The sequence below is a fragment of the Gorilla gorilla genome, chromosome 9 (genome assembly GCF_029281585.2).
Source record: "Gorilla gorilla gorilla isolate KB3781 chromosome 9, NHGRI_mGorGor1-v2.1_pri, whole genome shotgun sequence".
Lineage (NCBI taxonomy): Eukaryota > Metazoa > Chordata > Mammalia > Primates > Hominidae > Gorilla > Gorilla gorilla.
In genome coordinates, this window is record NC_073233.2 from 67,714,617 (window position 1) to 67,737,768 (window position 23,152).

At 38.2% G+C, this 23,152-nt stretch overlaps 1 protein-coding gene across 1 annotated transcript; it reads left to right on the top strand.

Moving 5' to 3' along the window:
* The first annotated feature begins 1,652 nt into the window (after nt 1-1,652).
* On the top strand, nt 1,653-20,619 carry OOSP1 (oocyte secreted protein 1). Its single transcript, XM_055355362.2, has 5 exons — nt 1,653-1,751; nt 6,061-6,242; nt 8,364-8,461; nt 10,896-11,025; nt 20,332-20,619. The coding sequence occupies exons 1-5, from the start codon at nt 1,676-1,678 to the stop codon at nt 20,398-20,400; spliced, it is 555 nt and encodes a 184-aa protein (XP_055211337.2). The 5' UTR covers nt 1,653-1,675; the 3' UTR covers nt 20,401-20,619.
* The last annotated feature ends 2,533 nt before the right edge of the window (nt 20,620-23,152 follow it).

A 23,152-nucleotide genomic window follows, 5' to 3' on the forward strand; every position in this document is an offset into this window, starting at 1 on the left:
ATATTTGTGTCTTTAACACAAGTGAAATGTAAACATTTCAAAAACTTAAAAAGAGGCCAGGCGCAGTGGCTCACACCAGTAATCCCAGCACTTTGGGAGGCCGAGGCAGGCAGATCACTTGAGGTCAGGAGTTTGAGACCAGCCTGGCCAAATTGGCGAAACCACATCTCTACTAAAAATACAAAAATTAGCTGGCCGTAGTGGCAGGCACCTGTAATCCTAGCTGCCTGGGAGTCTAAGCAGGAGAATCGCTAGAACCCAGGAGACAGAGAGTGCGGGGAGCTGAGATTGTGCCATTGCACTCTAGCCTGGGTGACAAGAGCTAAACTCCATCTCAAAAAAACAAAAACAAAACAAAAACAAACAAAAATTTTTAAAAGGAACAAATGCTAACTAATTAATTCTATTTTTTTCTTCTTTCTCCTGCCATCTTTTATTGGGCACCCATTTTGTGAAAGTTAGTACACACAAAAATACAGAGGAATGGTCTCAACCTTTGAAGAGCTCATCATTTAATGGCATTTTAGAACTTTTAGAACAGACTAAATTTAATGATAAAATTCAGATAATATCAAGGATAGTTAAATGCATTTATATAGTCTTTTCTATTTGTTTTTGGTAAGCTTCTACTTTCCATGTTCTATTAACGTAGGACACAGTTGCTAAACTCTAATAACTGGTTATTAGCGAAAAAAATCAGAATATATTTGAACCAAACATTCATTTAGGCTTGTTTTGGTAACGAGATTTTGAATTTCTCATTTTTAAGTTGGCATCTTCTGTTTTGAAGAAAGGAATCTAAATGTGAGTAACCATTTACAGGCATTGCTACTCACAACGTAGTCTCCAGAGCAACATCCCTGCAATCTTAAAATGCAGAATCTTAGTCTTCACTCCAGACATTCCGAATTAGAATCTGCATTGTAAAGAGAGCCTCAGGTGATATGTATGCTCCTTAAAGTTTGAGAAGCAAACATCGCTGCTAATGGGCATCAACACAGCATGCACTCTGAAGGCAAAACCCTGTAGACCAGGGATTCTCAAAGTGTGGTCCCTGGGTGGTCAGTATGAGCATCGCCTGGGAACTTGTGAGAAACATCAATTCTCAGGTCCCAGCCCAGTCTTAGTGAATCAGAAAACTAAATGACACTCAGCTGTGCTTCAATAAGCTCTCCCGGTGATTCTGATATCTATTAAGTTTGAGTACCACTGTTTAGTTGGTGAAAACAGGTGAAAGTAGATGAAATCTTTCAATTCCCATGTTCTCAGGGCTTTGCCTTCTGAGATGCACAGAACAATTAAATTATCATCCAGTTATTTCTTTTGTGTTCAGATGTGGAGACAGATGTTATAGGATATTCGGAAGTTTTAATAAAGTAAACCTTAGTGCATAAAAATAACTATATCTGATGCTTTGGACTCTAAAGCAAGTGAAGCCTTCTATTGTACTTCTATTGCACATTTTGCTTTATCTTTGCTCTTGTTTTTTGACATTTGAGTAAAAAGTGTAACATCTTAGAAAATGAATCAAAATTATATTTATGGCACGTGTGTGCTGTCCAAAGTTGTAGTTAATTACCCACACCTGTGTGTGGCTTCAGGCATTTTTGGCATATAAGGCTATTCTCCCCAACTTCCTGCTTCCTGAGTGAGGTTTGGTTTTCAATCTGGGCAAATGAAGACCATTCTGGGGTTCAAAGGGCTCTTTTATCTGCATTCCTTGATATGGACCTGTGCTGGGGACTGGTCAGGTATAACTTATGACTTGGGGAATAGAAGTTTCTTAAAGAGGGCTGAAAGATGTGGCTTTGGATTCTTTACAGTTGCGGTCTGGTTGAATCTTAATAATAGCCAAGGACACATGGAGGGTTGGTGCCTCTTTTCGATGTGCAATCTTGAGATACCATGTTTTTCTCTTGCATACCAGCACTGAGACTAGGGAATGTGCCCTAACCCGAGACTGTCTTTCTCCAACTCCCCTTTCCTTTTGATCTTATTCTGACCATATCAATTCTTGGGGCTCAAGTACTTGAAGGGGGTTTAATATAAAGAGTGTGGAGTGGCCTGGAAAGCAGAGGAATGGGTGGTGGTAGGAACTTGGGACTCTGTGGTGTGTCACATACAGGAAGAAAGCCTTATAAGGCTTAGCCTTTCTTTACCTTATACTTCGTAGATCCTTTACATTTCAGAGGGAGCAGTCAGTGCCCCCTAAGTGAGGTGAGCAGTGGTCCAGGTTTTCCCAGTACTTTTCCTGCGTCAGCCCCAAAAACCTCCTGTTCGGAGCAAACCAGAATGATTGGTAGCCCTGAGTATAAACTTGGGCTGTCAGTTTCTCTTCCTCTTTTTCTGCTTCTCTTTCTCTTTTCCTTTCGTTCTCTCCTCCCTTCTTTCTTCCTTTCTTTCTCTTTCTCCCTCGTTCCCTCCTCCCTCCCTCTTTCTTTTCTTTCCCTTTCTTCCTCCTTTCCTTCTTTTCTTCCTTTCTTTTTTTTTGAGACAAGAGTCTCGCTGTCACCGAGGCAGGAGTGCAGTGGTATGATCTGGGCTCACTACAGCCTCTGCCTCCCGGGTTCATGTGATTCTTGTGCCTCAGCCTCCCAAGTAGCTGGCACTGCAGATGTGCACCACCACATCCAGCTAATTTTTGTATTTTTAGTAGAGACGGGGTTTTACCATATTGGCCAGGCTGGTCTCAAACTCCTGGCCTTAAGTGATCTGGCCACCTCGGTCTCCCGAAGTGCTGGTATAACAGGCATGAGCCACTGTGCTGAAAGCTTTTTTCTGTTTTCTTTTCTTTCTTTCTCTCCTTCTCTCTCTTTTTTTTCCTTCCCTTTCTCTTCCTCTTCCCTTTCTATTACTCTTCCCTTTCTCTTCCTCTTTCTCTTCCTCTTCTCTTCCTGTTCCCTCTTCCTCGTCCCTTGCTCTTCCCTTCCTCTTTCTCTTTTTTCTTTTTCTCTTCTTTCCCCCTTCTCTTTCTCATCTTTGTTTCTTTTCTTTTTCCCTTTCTCTTCTGTTTCTCTTCTTTCTCTTTCTCTTCTTTCTCTTTCTTTTGTTTTCTTTCTTTCTTTGTCACCCAGGCTGGAGTGCAGTGGTGCCATCATAGCTCACTGCAGCTGTGAACTGCTAATTAAAAAATTTTTTTTGTAGAGACTTGCTATGTTGCCCAGGCTAGTCTCCAACTCTTGGCCTCAAGGAATCCTCCCACCTTGGCTTCCCAAAGCTTTAGGATTAAAGGCGTGAGCCACTGCTTCCTGCCTGGGCTGTCAATTTCTAAGGTTAAGATTTCAGAATTGCAGTGAAATGTTGTGTATACTTGTCAAGCTACCTGTTCAACAAGACAACCTAGAGCTGACATGGGTACACGTTAGAATCTTAGTGTATTCATTATGCTTTCTTTTATTAGGAACTATTTAAAATGGATAACTAAGTTTAAAAAAGCAGGTAACTATAAGGAATCATATCAATATCCACTGACCCGCTCTTCAGTTTTATTAAATCCATAATTTGTTACATTTGCTTACATTTTATTTTCTAATAGAAGTAAAAGTTCAGGTAGAGTTGAAGTCCCTGTAGTCATTCCTGATCCTATTCTCTTCCCTCTTTGCCCATATGTGTTTGGTAATTATTCATTTTCCTGTGTGTTTTACAATTTTACATCAAATTTGTGGATCTGTAAGTATGTTTTGCAGGCATTTATCTTCTATTTCTATTTAATTCTACAGCTTTTTTGTTGTCCATCACTTGGAGATTTACATTTGTAGCTTTGGTATATTTTAATTACTATTTAGCATTCCAATGAATAAATGCATTGCAAATTGTTTCTGTTCTCACGTTGATAGAATTTTTCCAGTGTTGGGCTGTTACAAATAATGTTTATATTTGAGTGGTTTCTTTTTGTGTGTGCATATCTAGGAATGGGACTGTGAGGCCACAGGTACAGATCTGAAAAGTAACTCTCTTGCTCAATTGTTGTTTAATTCTAATTGGTGCTCACAGATGTCTTACTTTTTGCTAATGTGGATATGAATAACTGGGGCTTTTACATTTAAGGAATGTCTTATTTTTAGGTAATTGTAGATTCACATGCAGTGTAAGAAATAATACAGAGATCAAGTATACTATTTATTCAGCTTCACACAATGGTAACATCTTGCAGAAATATAATACAGTATTACATTGGGATATTAATATTGATGCAGCCAAAGGACAGACATTTCTATTGTAATCAGGATGCCACTTTTAGAGCCACTTCTACTTTCCTCCTGAACCACTCATGCCAAACCTTCTGTCTCCGCTTTCCTTAATTTTTGTCAAGCACAGATCTGTTCTCCATTTCTACAATTTTGTCATTTCAAGGGTGTTATATAAATGGGCTCAGAGTTTGTAACCTTTTGGAATTGGCGCTTTTTTTCACTCAGCGTAATTCCTTGAAGATTCATCCAAGATGTTGCGTGTATCAATACTTGATTCTTTTTATTGCTGAGTGGAATTCCATGGCATGATTGTACCATGGTTTGTTTAGCCATTCACCCACCAAAAGACATCTGGGCTGTCTTCAGTTTTTGACTATTACAAATGAGGCTATTGTTAGCATTTATGTACTTTTTTTTCTTTGAGACAGAGTCTAGCTTTGTCGCCCAGGCTGGAGTGCAGTGGCGCCATCTCGGCTCACTGCAACCTCTGCCTCCCAGGTTCACATGATTCTCCTGCCTCAGCCTCCTGAGTAGCTGGGATTACAGGCACGTGCCACCATGCCTGGCTAATTTTTGTATTTTTTCTAGAGACGGGGTTTTACCATGTTGGTCAGACTGGTCTTGAACTCCTGACCTCGTGATCCACCTGCCTCGCCCTCCTAAAGTGCTGGGATTACAGGAGTGAGCCACCTCGCCCAGCCCATTTATGTACATTTTATGTGAACATACATTTTTATTTCCCTGGGATAAGTGCCGAAGAGTTTAATTGTTGAGTCATATGGTTGTTGTATGTTTAGTTTTTAAAGAAATTGACAAACTGTTTTCTAGTGTGGTTGATACATTTCACATTGTCCCAGCCATGTACGAGTGACCCAGTTTCTCGGCATCCTCACCAGCATTTGGTGTCTTCACTATTATTCATCTTAGCCATTGTGATAGGTGTGTAGTAATATTGTGATTTGAATTTGGATTTCCATAATGGCTGATGATATTAAACATCTTTTCATATAGTTATTTGCAATATGTATAGCCCCTTCTGTGAAAGGATTGCAGATTTATATTGCTTTGGTTTCTCCGCTGAGTTTTCAGTATCTCCTGAGAACTCAGGCTCCTTCTAGTATCTTAAGAGCAACTGATAAAATTTTCCTTTAGTGAAGTCTAGAAGAATAGCCAAACTCACTCTTAAAAAAACAAAAACAAAAAAACTCATGCATACCCAGTCTCATAATTTCCAGTTTGTTCTAATTCTCTTTCCCTGGGACCTAATTCAAGCAGCAGATTATATCAGAAAATTATTTCCATTTCCAGAGTAAAAAAACTTAATGTCCAGATATTTCAAGATAGAACGGAAAGGATAGCACTGTTTTCACTCAATTTCTATAAAAGCCTACTTGCTAGCTTGAGTTTTGTGGACAAGTCTTTATATATCAGGAAACTGTGGGTATAAAAATGGAAACTGCTTGCTTCCATAGAAATGGAAGGGCTTGCTTCAAAGAGCTTCAGTTGAACAAGGGAGACAGAAAATGCTCTATACTTAGTATAAACATTATAATATAGATATAGTCCTGTGATTCTAGCTCTACAATAAGTGACTTTGGAGGGTTAGATGAAATCTTATTTTGTATTGATTTTTTTCCCCCTATATATAGATTCACTAAAGAATGTATTTGAAGGATGAGTATATGTGTGGATATTTTTAGGGGATGAAGTAATAATTCAGAGACCATGTTTTGCAAACTTGTTCACCTCTTAAGACATTTTGTTTTAGTAAGGGATGATCTCTTCATTTGTATTAACAGGGTATGCTAAATTTTTTTGAGCTGATCTATGTAATTGCATACTAACAAAATTTCTTTTCTCTGCTTTTCAGCTATTCAAGTACACTGCACCCAGTTTTGGTTCTTTGCCAGGATTAAACCGACGATATTTTACAATTTGTATGTGAACTCCGATGAAGTGTTTCTAGGAGATGGCTGCCATGTAACCCATGTTTTGCCAAATGTCTACTATGAGTTTTTCTACCATCCTCATGACTGTGATATTGTAACTCAAGTAAGAAATGACTATCTTACTTAAAACCCAAGTGTCCAGGTGTGTGATGTTCCCCTTCCTGTGTCCATGTGTTCTCATTGCTCGATTCCCACCTATGAGTGAGAACATGCGGTGTTTGGTTTTTTTGTCCTTGTGATAGTTTGCTAAGAATGATGGTTTCTAGCTTCATGGGGCCTGTTGTGGGGTGGGGGGAGTGGGGAGGGATAGCATTAGGAGATATACCTAATGTTAAATGACGAGTTAATGGGTGCAGCACACCAACATGGCACATGTATACATACGTAACAAACCTGCACGTTGTGCACATGTACCCTAAAACTTAAAGTATAAAAAAAAAAAACAAAAAAAAAAACCCAAGTGTCTTATGGTTCCTTCAACATACCTACAAACTAGAAGTCATTAAGTGTCTATTTGTAATATGGCTAGACTCTTTAATGATCACATTTAGGACAGAAGCAGTTAAGAAAGGAGATGCTAAATGCTTTTTTCTTGTTAGGTGGTAATTGCAAACACTAATTATTCATTTAGTGATGAACGTTTTGAAGGAAGAAAGTATTTTCCATGCATCAGAAGGTTTTTCAACAGTTTCTCTAACTAATTATTTATTATATTTCATGAAGTTTGGTCAATTGCGACCAGAATGAGGGAGTAACACTAATCAAGCATCAGAAGCCTTTTCAAAGTAAATATTCAGTAATCTCCCAGCCCTAGCCCCTACTCACCAGATATTTTGGGTATACTAAGTCATTGTGCATATCACTAATAAAAGTATAACTGGAATTTTGACTTAATTTAAAAAGTTTTTAAAGTTAGTAAAATCTTGCTATGATATTACTTATTTTTTTCATTATCCCAAATAAAATGCTAAGAGAAGTAATAGAACTTGATCAGGTTTAGATAAATTCCACAGATTGGGTAACACAGAAAGCAAAAGCAATATTTGAGGTAGAGTTGAGTATGCGGAATATTTATTAAGAAGTGTTTTTGGGAGAAAGAAGATTGGGCAAAGGGCAAAGCTGAGCTGTGATGCAGGCTCAGAGACAGCTTTGGCTGACCCTGCACAGGGCTTCACATTCCTGCTGGGTAGGTGATCAGAAGTGGGCCACCCTGGGAGAGGGGTGTGGCCAGGGGTAAGACAGCCCTCAGCAGCTACATAATTCCTGGAGGGGGTGAGAGCTGAAGGCTGAAGGCTATCTGGTAACAGCATTCCTAGCAGCTGGGTCAACAAGCCCTTAGGGGATCTGGGAAGCACATTACGGGTCTAATACACCACAGCAGGTATTAGGGGGGCACTATCAACCTTGATATAAACTTGGGGGGGGCAGGGAATATTCAAATGTTGACTGAATAATCTGGGTGGTGGTAGTATGTTAATTTCATTTTATCTATGCTTATATTTTCAAATTATCCAACGAGAGCAGCATATATCTGAGATGGGAACATTTAAAATTATATAATGAATATGGGTATCTCTGAATCATCATATCCTCCTATGCTGTCAAAGACTGGGCCTTATATTGAGAACCATATGCTAAATGTTCTTAGAAAAATATTTTACTATTAATTGTCTTAACTCCATTCTGCCCCACCCCCCTGAAAACAGCTATTCTTCCTGTTAGGTATTTACTATATGCTGATAACTTAATCACTATTATTCTTTACCACCATAATTATTGCTTTTTTTAGAAATAAGAACACAGACTTAATTGTTTAAACACGGTTTCAAAGGATTCATGATGAATAGAGGCAGCTCCAAGATTCCAAATGTGATTCATATGATCTCAAAGCCCATGCTCGCTTTGAATAAGCAATGTATCACTACAACTGTGTGTCTCAAAAAGAGGTGTCAATTGCTTTCTTGAATGTGAATCACAAAGCTCCTTTCTCTTTTAACTAACAAGTATTGCTTGCCTTTTATGTGCAAGCACTGTGCCAGATTTTAACCCATCTGTCAGTTTGGAAAATGGTCCTGTTTCCTGTGAACAGATGCTATTTATAGTTGAGTGAGAGTGTGACCATTTTTAGAAAGCTTGATGTATCTATAAATTCCTATTAAATGCCTGTAAATTTCCTGAGATACTTGAGACAAACATGGGTTTAAAACCTCTCTTTGTCTTGTAGCCTCTCCAGAAAGTTCTTCTGCTTAAAACTAGAATCAAGTATATCTCAAGAGACTCTACTGTCCGATCTGAAATGCCTCTGTCGTGTGTTGTCCACAAGTGAGTATGGAATGCCAGACCCCTGTCCTAGCCCCTGGCTTCATTTACTGTCCAGATAAAAATCCCAAACCTGAAAGGTTAAATGGTACAACCAGTTATGGGAGTGGGGGAGACACCAAACCCTAATGGGAACACAGACCTCTTGATCCTTGGTGTCTTAGTCCTCTGCTGCATTGTTATAAAGAGAAATGCCGGCTGGGCACGGTGGCTCACACATGTAATCCCAGCACTTTGGGAGGCCGAGGTGGGAGGATCATGAAGTCAGAAGATCGAGACCATCCTGGCTAACACGGTGAAACCCCATCTCTACTAAAAATACAAAAAAAAAAAAAAAAAAAAAATTAGCTGGGCGTGGTGGGGGGGCGCCTGTTGTCCCAGCTACTTGGGAGCTTGAGGCAGCAGAATGGCGTGAACCCAGGAGGCAGAGCTTGCAGTGAGCTGAAATCATGCCATTGCACTCCAGCCTGGGCGACAGAGCAGGACTCCGTCTCAAAAAAAAAAGAAATGCCAGAGACTGGGTAATTTATAAGAAAAGAAGTTTAATTGGCTCATTGTTCTGCAAGCTGTACAGGAAGCATGGCTGGGGAGACCTCAGAGTTTTTACTCATGGCGGAAGGCAATGGAAGGCAACAGAAGGCAAAGCTGGAGCAGGCATACTCACATGGCTGGAGCAGGAGGAAGTGGTCGGGGGAGGTGCTGCACACTTTTAAAAAACCACATCTCCCGAGAACTGTATCATGAGACCAGCACCAAAGGGATGGTGCTAAACTAGGGGTCCATAACCCCTGAGCCATGGACATGTAGTGGTCCCTTGCCTGTCAGGAACCTGGCAGCACAGAAGGAGGTGAGCGGCAAGCCAGCATTACCACCTGAGCTGTACCTCCTGTCAGATTAGTGGTGGCATTGGATTCTCATAGGAGCACGAACCCTATTGTGAACTTCGCATGCGAGGGATCTAGGTTGCGCACTCCTTATGAAAATCTAATGCCTGGTGATCTGAGGTGGAACGGTTGCATCCCCAAACCATCACCCCCTATCAGTGCAAAAATTGTCTTCCACAAAATTGGCCCCTGGTGCCAAAACGTTTGGGGACTGCTGTGCTAAACCATTCATGAAGGGTCCACCCCCGTGACCCCATCACCTCCCACCAGGTTCCACCTCCAATATTGGGGATTACAATGAACATGAGATTTGAGTGGGGACACAGATTCCAAACCATATCACTTGGCCTTGTATTCTTCAAAAGTTGTTACAACTGTCCCCTAGAACATAGGAATACTAGAAATATTATTGAAAAATGAAATGATGACTTATTTTTCGATATAAGTGTCAGGGTCCCTGAAAACCTGATAGGTTTTCACCAACCAAATCAAGTTATTTGAGTTATTTAAACTTGAACCCATATGCAAGTTTCCTGAAGGCAATAGAGAAAGCATAATGAAGTCTAAAAGACACTGAACTCATCACGTTGTCAAGATCAGCATGTACTATGCAGGGCTGACAGTGTTGGGAGAGAGACATCTTAAAACAGGATTTGTGGGTTAAGATTGGGTCTTTTTTTTTTAATTAATTGACATCTTGAGAAAGTCTAAGTGCTTATTTCATATTATATGCCTGTATCAAAATATCTCGTGTACCATATCTATCTGTCTATCCATCTATCTATCTATCTATCTACTATGTACCCACAAAAACTAAAAATAAAAAAATTTAGAAAATTAACAACCATTTTGATTAGGTCTTAGCAAAAGTGTGATATATTTGGCAGGACTTTGGACAATTTTTCAATTAGGTTTTTCTGGTTAAAATCCTGAACTGAATTTTTTTTTTCCCTGAGTAATTACAGAAGACCCATATTACATAGAGCTCTTCCCACAGATAATTATAATAGCAGCTAACATTTATTAATCACTTACCATGTGCCTACACTGTGCTTGTATGAATGTATTTTTTCCTTCTGCTAACTCAATGAGGTAGATATTATTCTTCTTTATTTTTTTATTTTTAAGTGGTTGAGCCTCCTTATTTTGTTCAGGCCGATCTTGAACTTCTGGGTTCAAGGAAGTCTCTCTCCTCAGTCTCCACGTAGCTGGGACTATAGGCACCCAGCTATGGTGGTAGATACTATTATGCCAAATTCAGGATGAGAAAATTGAAACAGAGAAATTAAGTTACTTGGTCAACATCATTTGCTGGTAGATGGTGGAATCAAGAAGTGAACCCAGAAGTCTGTTTTTTAAGTCTTTGCTTCTTAGCACCACAAATACTGCCTGTGATGTTCTGGGGTGGGGTGTGTTGGGGAGTGGTGGCGGGAAGCAGAAATCAATACATCTACTAATAACAGGAATTTGGCCCCAAGTTCAGCCTTGTAAATGCTAGGATCTGAGTAGATCTTAACCACTATGTGATATTTTTCTATCTTCTCTTATTTTAGTCAGCATCGTCTTTTAAATGCAGTTGAAATGAGAGATGGGGAAACTGACAATGTTAATGAATGGGAGATAGAGGTGAGGATACACATTGCGAATGAAGACATGGGCAGTAACTTCTGCAACACAATCTTGGTAAGAACCCTTCAAAACTGGCGTCTTATGATTTTTGTCCAGGTATGTCCTAGATACCAGTCAATACAATTGTCAAGGAAATGGCACACAGTTGTGTTAAGGTGCATTGTGCCTAAAATGTTTCCAGTTCAAGAATGCAAATTCATGATTTCCTATGTTTGTTGGAGATTTTATTGATCATGGTGGTCTTGATAATCTGTTACTAACTGGGAACCCCATATAACTAAGAGCTATCCATTTTGGGTATTATGTGAAATACTATAATTAACTTAAAAAGAAAATACCTATCAATTTCAATATCAATAAAGTTCTAAATTGTAATAAATGAGTATTAACACTGAGCCTACAAAGTGGCTTAGATATGTTGATGATCCCTGGGAAAGTGAACTCAGAAGTGTCATAAGTCTGTGTTGCAACTTTTTCCAGAAAGTACCAAATGACTGTAAGGTAGTACAGTTTTTCATTCTTGAGCCCCATATGAAGGTATACTATGAAAAATCCACACATATTAATATCTGGCTATTAATAAAAGGATGGAGCTGTGTTTAATAGAGAGTAAACAGGATACCTAGAACATTTGGGATGTACTTCATAGCTTAGAGGGCAAAAGTATCCTTATTCACTTATACACACTTCACACTTGAATCATTAAACACTTAAGGATTAGTCTCAAGGATAGAACATATACTTTCTTTCTTCTCCTCCCTTACCTCCCACTTACACCTTCTCCTTCATTTCCATACATATACTTTGCTTTACTTATGAATAACAGGCTCTTAGAAGTAGGGAAGTAATGTTTACATTGGGACGTATATTTTACTGTCTTTCTTCCATTTCGGTAAGAATCTGACTGCTACACTCCCTTGTTCATCAAATGAGTACCTTTATTGCAAGAGAAGAAACTGTTCTGTCCCCTTTGATATTGAGAGGCAATTTGGAATCTCTGCCATGATTGCTTAGGACTGAGGATTTAATGTGCTATTTTGTGAAAATCTGAGAAGCAGGAGGGGGATTTAATGCTCTCAACTGTTATCCATCTGAAAAACCTAAATTGTGATTTTAAATAAAATGCAGGCTGCCTTCCACTATTCCCTTTTTAAAATAGGAACTGCCACTGCTCTTAACTTTACGAAGTTTTATTTATGAATAAAGTTTATACTACTATATATCTGTTTCTAGTTATTGCAAGACTGACTTGTATGTAAGTTTAAGCTTCAATGCTCATTAGAAATAGGTTTTTAAGGGTACAGTTACTAACTCTTCTCAGTTGCTGATTCATGCCCTTAGCTAAGGCTTAGTTGTGGTTGGTCCTGGTAACAGTGCCTAATCATTCATTTATTCCACAAAGAATCCCTCATGGAGTTCACACTTTAGTAGGAGGAGGCAGAGTATACACAAAAAAATACTCTATGGTATTTTAAGAAAGAGTAAATGCGCTTTAGGGAACAGAGGCAGAGTAAGAAGATAGGGAATACTTGGGTGAGGGTTGTGGTCCTTAATATGGCATCAGGGAAGGCATCCCTCGAAGGTGATGATTGAGGAAAGAGCTCAAGGAAGTGAGAGAATGAGCCCTGCAGATCCTGGAGGGAAGGCCGTTCGCACATGTACCCTAAAACTTAAAGTATAATAATAATAAAATAAAAAAAAAAGAATATGGGAACAGCTGATGTAAAGTCACTGAGTGTTTGCAGAACAAGGCCAGCATGATTGGAGAGGGAAAGTCATACAGGTGAGGTCTTAAAACAACAACTGAAACATCTAAAACAATGAGTGGAGTACCTCATCTAATGTCTCAAAGTTGATTGACACACTTGGCTTTTGTTTGAAATAAGATGGGCACCCCCTGGAAAGCTCCAAATGGAGGAGTGACGTGATCTGACTTGGATTTTTATGATCAGGATCACCCTGGCTGCTGGATGGAGAATGGATACCAAGAGGAAGCAGGGACTGAAGTAGGGAGAAGGATTAGGTAGTGATGACTACAAGGCCAGTGGTCCTCAGCTAGGGGCAATTTTACCCTCTGGGGGATGTATCTGGAAGCAGCTTTGTTCATTACAGTGATGGTGTTAGTGTGCTACTGGCATCTGTATAGACCCAGGGATGCTGCTGAACATCTACAGTGCCTAAGACAGCCACTGATGACAAAGAGTTTTCCGGGCCCAGAGTCAATAGCACTGAGGATGAGAACCCTGGTTTAGATGTAGCATGGATTTCATAGGAAGAGTTCAGGTCAATTGATCTAAAGATTTGCAGACAGCTAGATATGAAGTATGTTAGAGGAATCTGGAGAGTTTAGGATTTATGAGCTACTACAAAGTGGGAGATGCTACTATCTTGGATAAAAATGTGGAAGATGTTGGTTCGGAAACCTTATTTTGAAAATGCCATGTTTAAGATGCTGCTTAGATCTCCAAGAGGAGAGAGCAAGTGAGTAGTTGAATATAGAGGTCTAGAGTTCAGAGGGAGAAGGTCCAGACTGGATGTAGAACATTAGGATTCATCAGTACATACTAATACTTAAAGCCAGTAAGATTGCATGAGTTCAAAGCAAAGAAGTGAGGGAAATGAAGATAATCAGTCCAAGGTTTGGGTCTTGGCATATCCAATGTTAAGAGGTTGCTGAGAGAAGGCAGAACCTTTGAATGAGCCAAAGAGAAGACAGTAAGGTCAATTGGAAGTAAAACCAGGGCAGAGTGGGGTCCTGGGAGCCGTGCAAGTGGAGTTGTCAGCTGTATCTTCTGTTGCTGAAAAGTTAAGTGGGATGAGAACTAAGAGTTGTGCATTAGATCCAGCAATGTGAGGGGCATTGATGACTTTGATAAAAGACAGTTTTGGTGGAGAGGTGTGGGTGAAAATTGGTTGGATCAGCTTTAAGGAAGTATGAGAAGAAAGAAACCCAAAGGTATGAGTACAAGTGGCTTTTTCTAGGAGTATGGCTGTAAAGAGAAAAATAGAAATGGGGTCATTGTAGGGGAAAGTGGAGACAGAAACTAGTGCATAAGATAAGTACCTGCACATGGTAATAGTTTTTTTTTTTTTTATAGATTACCATGAATTTCTGAATACTTTTTAAAGAGATCCAGATGTTTAAGAAATGATTAAGAAATTTTGGCTTCAGAGTTGTGTCCTTAAATAAAAACTGCCTGCATTACTATCATATGATAGTAAAAAGTCCCGAACATGTATAATAATCACTACAGCTATTTATGATAAGTTATCAAATTGCAAAAAAATCCAAACTAGTGTACAGGTGGAGGGATAAGATGGATTGCTGAAATGCTGAATATAAAAAAAGGTGGGTAGAAGGTTGAGGCACATCAGTAAGTCAGGTGGAGTCACCTCGTATTGCTCAAATTACCTCCACAATAACAGATCCTAAAATTAAAAAAAAAAACATGGCATGAAATTATACACATTTACTTTTCTGTCACTACCATAGACCTAAAAAAGAGACAGATCACTGAGCACAATTTTCATGCTTACTTTACCTACTCTCTTGAACTTTAGAGCCCAGGTAATCAGGAAAGGCTAGGATTTTTAGAAAATTGGGCTGAGTACATGTTAAAGCATTAGAAGGTGTGCATATGCAGCGCCTGAGTTCATTGCGAGCTATAAAGTCACACGAGGCAGCGGGTGGGCTTCATTTTGTGGTCTGCATCCTGAGAGGTCGTTGCTTTGGATCTGGTATCATGAAGGCTGTCTTGGAGTTAGCTTTAGTTCATCTCCTTGTTGCTGTGATTTTTCTGGGTGTGGAGAACCAAGCAGTATAAATCATACATTTCAGACATTTGTTCAAAGAGATGGTTTTTGTTGACAGGCTCAATGTGTGTGTCGAATGAATGAACTGCATTTTTTTTTTTTTTTTTTTTTTGAGATGGAGTCTCATTCTGTCGCCAGGCTAGAGTGCAGTGGCACAATTTTTTTTTTTTTTTAAGCTGACAACCACTATTTGGACAAGTTTCCAAAATCGTGCTTCCATCTTTATAATTTAAAAAGAAGTCAAACTTCCTAACTTGTCAGAATGCAAAAATTCATCAGCCTGATTAGTTCCAGAGGATTGATTGGTCAGCCAAGTAATTTCTTACTTTAATTTGAATCAATAGCTAAGAGAAAAAATATTTTTAACATTTCACTGATTCATGTTATATTTGGTATAATATGAATCAATGGAATGGAATCAATGGTATAACATGAATCAATATTTAAAATGGAGCACTAGATATCAAGACCTACTATAAAAGCATTTGGTTAAGGTGGTACCTGTCATGTTGTAAAGTTATTTGTTATTTATTATAAAGTTATTTATCAGAGGCAAAAAATATTATTTTGTTGGGAGGATGCTTAAATATCCTATTTCTTCAATATGGAGATTCCTTAAAGAGCTAAAAGTAAATCTATTTGATCTACCAATCTTACTACTTGGTATCTACCCAAAGGAAAATAAGTCATTATATGAAGAAGACATGTATGCTTATAGCCACACAATTCACAATTGCAAAGATGTGGAATCAACCTAAGTGCCCACTGACAAATGAGTGGTAAAAAAAAATGTGGTCCATATATATACCATGGAATACAACTTGGCCATTAAAAGGAAGGGCATAATGTCTTTTGCAGCAACTTGGATGGAGCTGGAGGCAATTATTCTAAGTGAAGTAACACATGAGTTGCAAACTAAAAACCCTCTGTTCTCACTTATAAGTGGGAGCCAAGCTGTTAGTACACAAAGACATGCAGAGTGATATAATGGACTTTAGAGACTCAGAAGGGGGGGATGTTGGGAGGGGTGCTAGGAATAAAACATGACATGTTAGGTACAATGTACACTACTTGGTCCTGGGTGCACTAAAATCTCAGAATTCACCACTATCTAATTCATCTATCTGACAAAAAAATCACTTGTACCCCCAAAGCTATTGAAACCAAAAAATTCCTGTTTCTTGTCAAATTTTTACTGTTTTAGCATCCACTGATTTTTGTTCCAAGTAATTATTAATGTGGTGGCTGCAAATATTGACTTCTGCCCCACCTTTGCCCCCATTCAATCGTTCCTTCTATTAGTTGGCATTCTTAGGTAAGTTAGAACTTGCCCCTTCCCATTTTCCATTATGTCTACTGAAGCTATATTAATACACATTTTCCTCTGGTTAGTATGTATGCTGTCTTTTTCTATTGGTTTACTTTTACATTTTTCTGTCTTCATGCTTTAAGCGTGACCATTTCCTCCAGTGAGTTTGATTTTCCTTCTGCCTATGGCTAGAAAATGTCCTTCTTCTTAGGAACTACTTCAGCCCCTTGATTGTTCTGGCTTAGAGCAGGAGTCCCAGATTAAGCTTCCCTACCTGCTATTGTGAGTTTTAGTACTTACAAAGGACTTTTGCTAGAGGAATTTGGCCCAGAGCAACTTTTCCCCTGTTGGCTTCCTTGTTGCTCAGTTTCCTGCTACTCAGGCTCTGGTCTCCTGACTTTGCTGCCTTGCTTCTGTTTATAAGATTTCTCTTAGATCTCATATATATATATATATATATTTTTTCTCTCTAGGAAGATGATTCTGAACTGTTTCCTAAGACAGAAATGTACTGATGTGTTCTTGTTGGATCTTTCAGATTTGACATATACTGTACTCTTGATTCACTTCATGTCAAAATTAAAGCACTGACAGTTGATGATTGGTATGTGCTTTTAATGCGGTGTCTCTGGAAAGTGGGTGTTCTGTAACCAATGTATGGCAAGACTTTTTGTATGTTTCTGTACCCTACAACTGACGGTGGCATCAAATCTCAGATAAGAGCAATTGCTATTTTTCTTGGTTGGGTTGTTTGGGCAGCCCAGGAATCAGCTGCCTCAGAGAAGGTCCTTGTAAAGCAAGGCTAATCTGATTTTTATAAATATATTTTTTCAGAACATAGGAAATCAACATGTAATATAGATAATAGTTCCTTGCCTGTCAGTCAATGAATTAAACCTCTTAAGCATATTGAGCTCTAGGATAGGGATTGGCAAACTTGTTCTGTAAAAGTCTCCATAGTATAGTCATGAGTTGCTTACTAATCGGAATATGTTCTGAGAAATGCATTGCTAGGTGATTTCATCATTGTGCAAACTTCATAGAGTGTACTTACACAAACCTGGATGGCATAGCTCATTTTACACCTAGGCTATATGGAATAGCCTGTTGCTTCTAGGATACAAACCTGAACAGCATGTTACTGTGCTGGATACTGCAGGCAACTGTATCACATTGGTATCTGTGTATCAAAACATATGTAAACATAGAAAAGATAAACAGGGTACACTTGTATAGAGAAGCTCCATTATAATCTCGTGGGAACACAGTCATATATGTGGTCTCTTCTTGACCAAAATATCATTGTGCAATGTGACTGTATGCATTTTAGGCTTTGTAGATCATAAAGTTTCTGTTGCAACTACTCAGCTCTGCCCTTGTTCCATGAAAGCAGACATGTGCAGTACGTAAACAAATAAGCATGGCCACATGTATTCTAATAAATTTTTTTTTTACCAAAATAGGTAGTGGGCTAGATTTGGCTTGTGGGCTGTAGTTTGCTGAACGCTGCTCCATGGGATGCTAAGTTAAATTGAACACAGAACTTGCTCTGAATATGTTGACAGTTCTGCAGAGAGTATCATTTTTATTTCTCTATTTACAGCAAAATCACTCATCTAGTAGTTTTAAATTCCATGTAATTATTGAAATTGTAGAAGTTCAGTCCATTTTCCACCAGAGAAAAGTGAAAGGACTTTATCTATCTATCTATCTATCTATCTAATCATCTATCTACATATTCTTCTACAAAAATAATAGCATCTTTCATTGAGTTTACTCTTTCCCTGGGTTTATACTAAGCTTCTCGAGGGTTGGAGGGAGAAAACTGTAGTTTTGAGGATTCATGTATGATCCTCATATAGAATTATCTGAATGTACCTCTATACTTGTCAAATTCTGAAGCCCTATTTAGGTGTAGGCCTTTTTTTCTTTAATCAGGCTCTCCTTTGGTTTTCTTCTTCTTTTTTTTTAACATGTAAAAAAATTGTAAGAATTTATCTCAGAAATCAAGAATCCTTTTGTTAGACAAAGAGAACATTTAGAGGTGCTATACAAACATGAAACTGAGCCTGTATCTAGTAGTGGTATCATGAGAACTTTTTATTATTATTTACCTATTTTTTCCTAATACTTTAGAATTTGCATAACTTCTGGGAAGAAAGCACAAAAAAACACATGGTTTACATTAGAATGAGATAAAATTCGTCAACTGGCCAAAGGAAATCTAGGACCCAATATTATATAGAAAATAAAATATTTCAGTGAATGTGCTTATTAAAGCATTTCATCAACCATGAACTATCTTTTTAAATCCTTTCAGTCTAATTGTGGATATTATTTATATTGACTTCTTAAGGGCCAATATCTTTATGAATTTTTCGTATCTTTATGATTTTTTTTGTCTAATACTACAATACTATGAATCTGGCATTGTCTCATTTCATAGGAAACCATGACTTTTAGGAAGATAGAAATAGTAAGATATTCAGGGAAAATACAAAATTTAAACAAAGAATAAGCCCAATTATACAATAAATGATTTAATTGCTTTTTAAATAATGGTATTTGAATAATTATGTTGTACCATAGAAGCAATAGATTTAAATTAAAACTTACTAGGGGTTCCTACTTTCCTACATAGTGTGCCAAGTTTAATAGATCATCTTTTTTTTTTCTTTGAGACAGGTCTTGCTCTGTTGCCTGGGCTGGAGTGCAGAGGCATGCTCATGGCTCACTGCAGCCTCAACATCTCAACAGTGCTCAGTGGGCTCAAGCAGTCCTTCCACTTCTCAGTCTCTGAGTAGCTGGGACTACATGCTCACACTACCACAACTGACTAATCTTTGTATTTTTTGTAGAGGTAGATTTATGCCATGTTGCCCAGGTTGGTCTTAACTCCTGGGCTCAACTGATCCTCCTATTTCGGCCTCCCAAAGTGCTGGGATTACAGGCATGGGCCACTGTGCCTGGCCAGATCATCTATTTTTATTTATTTATTTTCATTTATTCCATTTATTGAATAGAACAAAGTACATGGAGCTGTGCTAGGTGCTGTGAGACAGTGCCACTCAAAGAATGACATGTGATTAATGGACTAGTACATCAATCTGTGACCAGTGGATATAGAAATGGAGGGTGAACTACTTTTGTAGCAATTGGATATCCAAGAATGCCATCATTAGGCTTGCAGTTTTCTTTCCTCCTTCCCTTCCTCTCCTCTCTCCTTTCCTTCTTCTTCTTCTTTTTTTTTAAAGTAATTCATTTTCATTGTCAAATGTATTAGTTCAAGGTGGGTTGTGGACCAAAATCATGATAGCAATAGCAGTTTCCTTGGCTGAGGACATTTGCCTCAGGGAGTCATGGCTAAGTTAATCACATGACTGGCAGGGCTGCCAGTCTCCCCTTGTTTCTCTCCCATCTTCTTTCATCAGAGCCCTAAGATAGTCCTGAGATCTCAGGAGCCCTATTTTGTTGTATATCCTCTGCCTTGATTTGAAGAAAAGATGATTCTTACTGTGGGCTTTAGCCTTTTGTTTTTCTGTAAGTAGATTCATTTGTTTACATTCCTCTTGTTCTATAACCCCATTTCTCTTTCTCTGACTCTTCTTTTTTCCATTGGTTATTGGGGTACAGGAGGTGCGTGGTTACATGAGTAGGTTCTTCAGTGGTGATTCGTGAGATTTTGGTGCACCCATCACCTGAGCAGTATACACTGCACTATATTTATAGTCTTTTATCCCTTGACCCTTTCCCACTCTTCCCTGAGTCCCCAGAGTCCATTGTATCTTTCTTATGCCTTTGCGTCATCATAGCTCAGCTCCCACATATAAGTGAGAACATACAATGTTTGGTTTGCCATTCCTAAATTAGTTCACTTAGAATAATAGTTTCCAATCTCATCCAGGTCACTGTGAATAGTGTTAATTCATTCCTTCTTATGGCTGAGTAGTATTCCATTATATATATATATAAAACAGTTTCTTTATCCACTCGTTGATTGATGGGCATTTGGGTTTGTTCCGTGATTTTGTAATTGCGAATTGTGCGGCTATAAACATGCGTGTGCAAGTATCTTTTTCATATAACAGATCATCTAATTTTAAAAACAAATATGCCTTTCTGTTCACTTTTACCTAAATTTGTTCCTTTTAAAAACTTTGAATGCTTCTTTGAATTCTGTAAAAATTTAACTGTAATATAATTGATAAATCTACTTAAAATTTATTTTGTACCCTCAGGTTTTAAAAGTGAAGGTTATTTTTAGATATCTGCTAATATTTATCTCAAGAACATTACCAAGGCGATGACTCATGCATATTTCATGTGCTGTTGAGCGAGATGATAGATCTTCATCACACCCTGCAATTTCATTTATCCATCCAAGGTACTTGTGTTTGGAGAGAACATTAAATATCATCCTGGAATGTCTGTTTAATGATGATACTGGTTTCTGTTTTAAAATGTGTCATCATACATGTTCATTGGATCTTCAACCACCTATTTTCCAAATAAAATTCTGAAAACGAGCTGAAGGGGCACTTTCTTAAGCACTAAGCTCTGACTAGAGCTGGATGCTTTTCATTCCACACTCTGTATTGTTTAGTAGAACAAAAATTTATCTCTGCAAATATTAGGAGATGCCTGCTATCCTTAGACAAATAGATCATTATTCATGTATTAATAATTCTTTTAATATACTGTTGATATCAGGATCAACCTGGAGTTCCATTAATTCCTGTATTTCATATCTTCTCCGTCTTATTTTTTATGGCAAAGACTAGATGGGCACATTAGGGTTTACAACTAGATCAGCAAGAAGAATGAAAAAGGTAAAGAATGAATTTAACTAGCCCTGAGGATGGTCGTTGTATATGTCTTCAGGACCCCAAGATGAAACTTAAGAGTTATTTGGTACTTTCATTAAGTTGTTCAATAGGCCTAATTATATCAAGCTCTTGAATACCAATCTCTGTTTTAATCAAGTAATAACATTTCTCATGTAACTGGGAAGATGTTTTTGTGGCAACTTATATGTAAAGGTTTTTAGATTTAAATCCTCTACTAAGAATCTATAATCTTATTGTGGTGCCTGAATGGTAACAGAGCTTAGTGACCCTCTCACTTAAAAATGGAAAAAAGCCTGTGTTAAATCAAAGAATAGCAATGATAACTTAGCCACCAATATGATAACACTGGGGGCTAAATAGATGTTTGAACACATATTTTATCTCTTGTTCATTTGACTTCATCAAAATTAAAGCTTTTGCCTACCAAAGAACAATTTTAAAAATAAATGAGACAACCTACAGAATGGGAGAAAATACTTGGAAATCATATATCTGTAAAGGGTTTAGGATCCATAATATATAAATAAATTTTACAACTCAGTAACACAAAGACAAACAACTCAGTTTTAAAAAATGGGAAAGAATGAGTATACATTTCTTCAAAGAAGATTTTAAAATGACCAATAAGTGCATGGAAAGGTGCTTAACATCATTAGTCATTGGGGTAATGCAATGGGTAGGTAAAAACCCACAACGAGATATCAATTCACAATGGCTCAAATGCAATAATAATAAGAATGACAAGAAATAGTGTTGGTGCAGAATGTAGAGAAATAGGAACTCTTGTACATTACTGGTAGAAATGTAAAATGGTGATTGTTTTACTTCACCCATAGCCAAGATGGCTGATTAGAAGCAGCTACGGTGCATGACTCTCACGGAGAGGAAGGAAAGGTGTGAGTGAATATAGCACCTTTAACTGAAACATCAAACTCAAAACTATAAACACTTTGAAAGACAACATAGGCAATACCATTCAGGACATAGGCACAGGCAAATATTTCATGACAAAGATGCCAAAAGCAATTGCAGCAAAAGCAAAAGTTGACAAATGGAATCTAATTAAACTAACAAGCTTCTGCACAGCAAAAGAAATTATCAACAGAGTAAACAGCAAACAGAATGGGATAAAATTTTTGCAAACTATGCATCTGACAAAGGTCGAATATCCAGATCTATAAGAAACTTAAACAAATTTACAAGAAAAAAACAACCCCATAAAAAGTGGGCAAAGGGCATGCGCCCAGCACTTGGGGAGGCTGAAGCAGGTGAATCACCTGAGGTCAGGAGTTCGAGACCAGCCTGTCCAACATGGCAAAACCCCATCTCTACTAAAAATACAAAATTAGCCAGGTGTGGTGGCATGTGCCTGTAGTCCCAGCTACTTGGGAGGCTGAGGCAGGAGAATCGCTTGAACCTGGGAGGCAGAGGTTGCAGTGAGCCAAGATAGCACCACTGCACTCCAGCCTGGGTGACAGACCAAGACTTCGTCTCAAAAACAAACAAAAAAAGAAGACATACATGCAGCCAACAATCATATGAAAAAAAGTTCAACATCACTGATCGTTAGAGAAATGCAAATTAAAACCACAATGAGACACCATCTAACACTAGTCAGAATGGCTACTATTAAAGAGTCAAAAAGTAACAAATGCTGGTGAGGTTGTGGAGAGAAAGGAATGCTTATACACTGTTGGTGGGAGTGTAAATTAGTTCAGCCATTGTGAAAGACGGTGTGGAGATTCCTCAAAGACCTAAAGACAGAGAAACCATTTGATCCAGCAATCCCATTACTAAGTATATACCCAAAGGAATATAGAATAATATATATTCTATTATAAAGACATACATGTGTATGTTCATTGCAGCACTATTCACAATAGCAAAGACATGGATTCAACCTAAATGTCCATCAATGATAGACTGGATAAAGAAAATGTGGTACATATATACCATGAAATACTATGCAGTCATAAAAAAAGAACAAGATCATGTCCTTTGCATGGACATGGAAGGAGCTGGAGGCCATTATCCTTAGCAAATGAATGCAGAAACAAAAAACCAAATACCACAGGTTATCACTTATAAGTGGGAGCTAAATGATGAAAACACATGAACACGTACAGGGAAACAACACACACTGGGGCCTTTTGGAGGGTGGAGGGTGGGAAGAGGAAGAGGGTCAGGAAAAATAACCAGTGGGTACTAGGCT

What these genes read in the sequence shown, in the direction of transcription:
- OOSP1 (XM_055355362.2), top strand. Translation starts at nt 1,676, where the DNA reads ATGAAGACCATTCTGGGGTTCAAAGGGCTCTTTTATCTGCATTCCTTG. An exon ending in ACTGTGATATTGTAACTCAA is followed by an intron (nt 6,243 to 8,363) that starts GTAAGAAATGAC and finishes TTTGTCTTGTAG; the next exon opens with CCTCTCCAGAAAGTTCTTCT. An exon ending in ACTTCTGCAACACAATCTTG is followed by an intron (nt 11,026 to 20,331) that starts GTAAGAACCCTT and finishes TTGTACCCTCAG; the next exon opens with GTTTTAAAAGTGAAGGTTAT.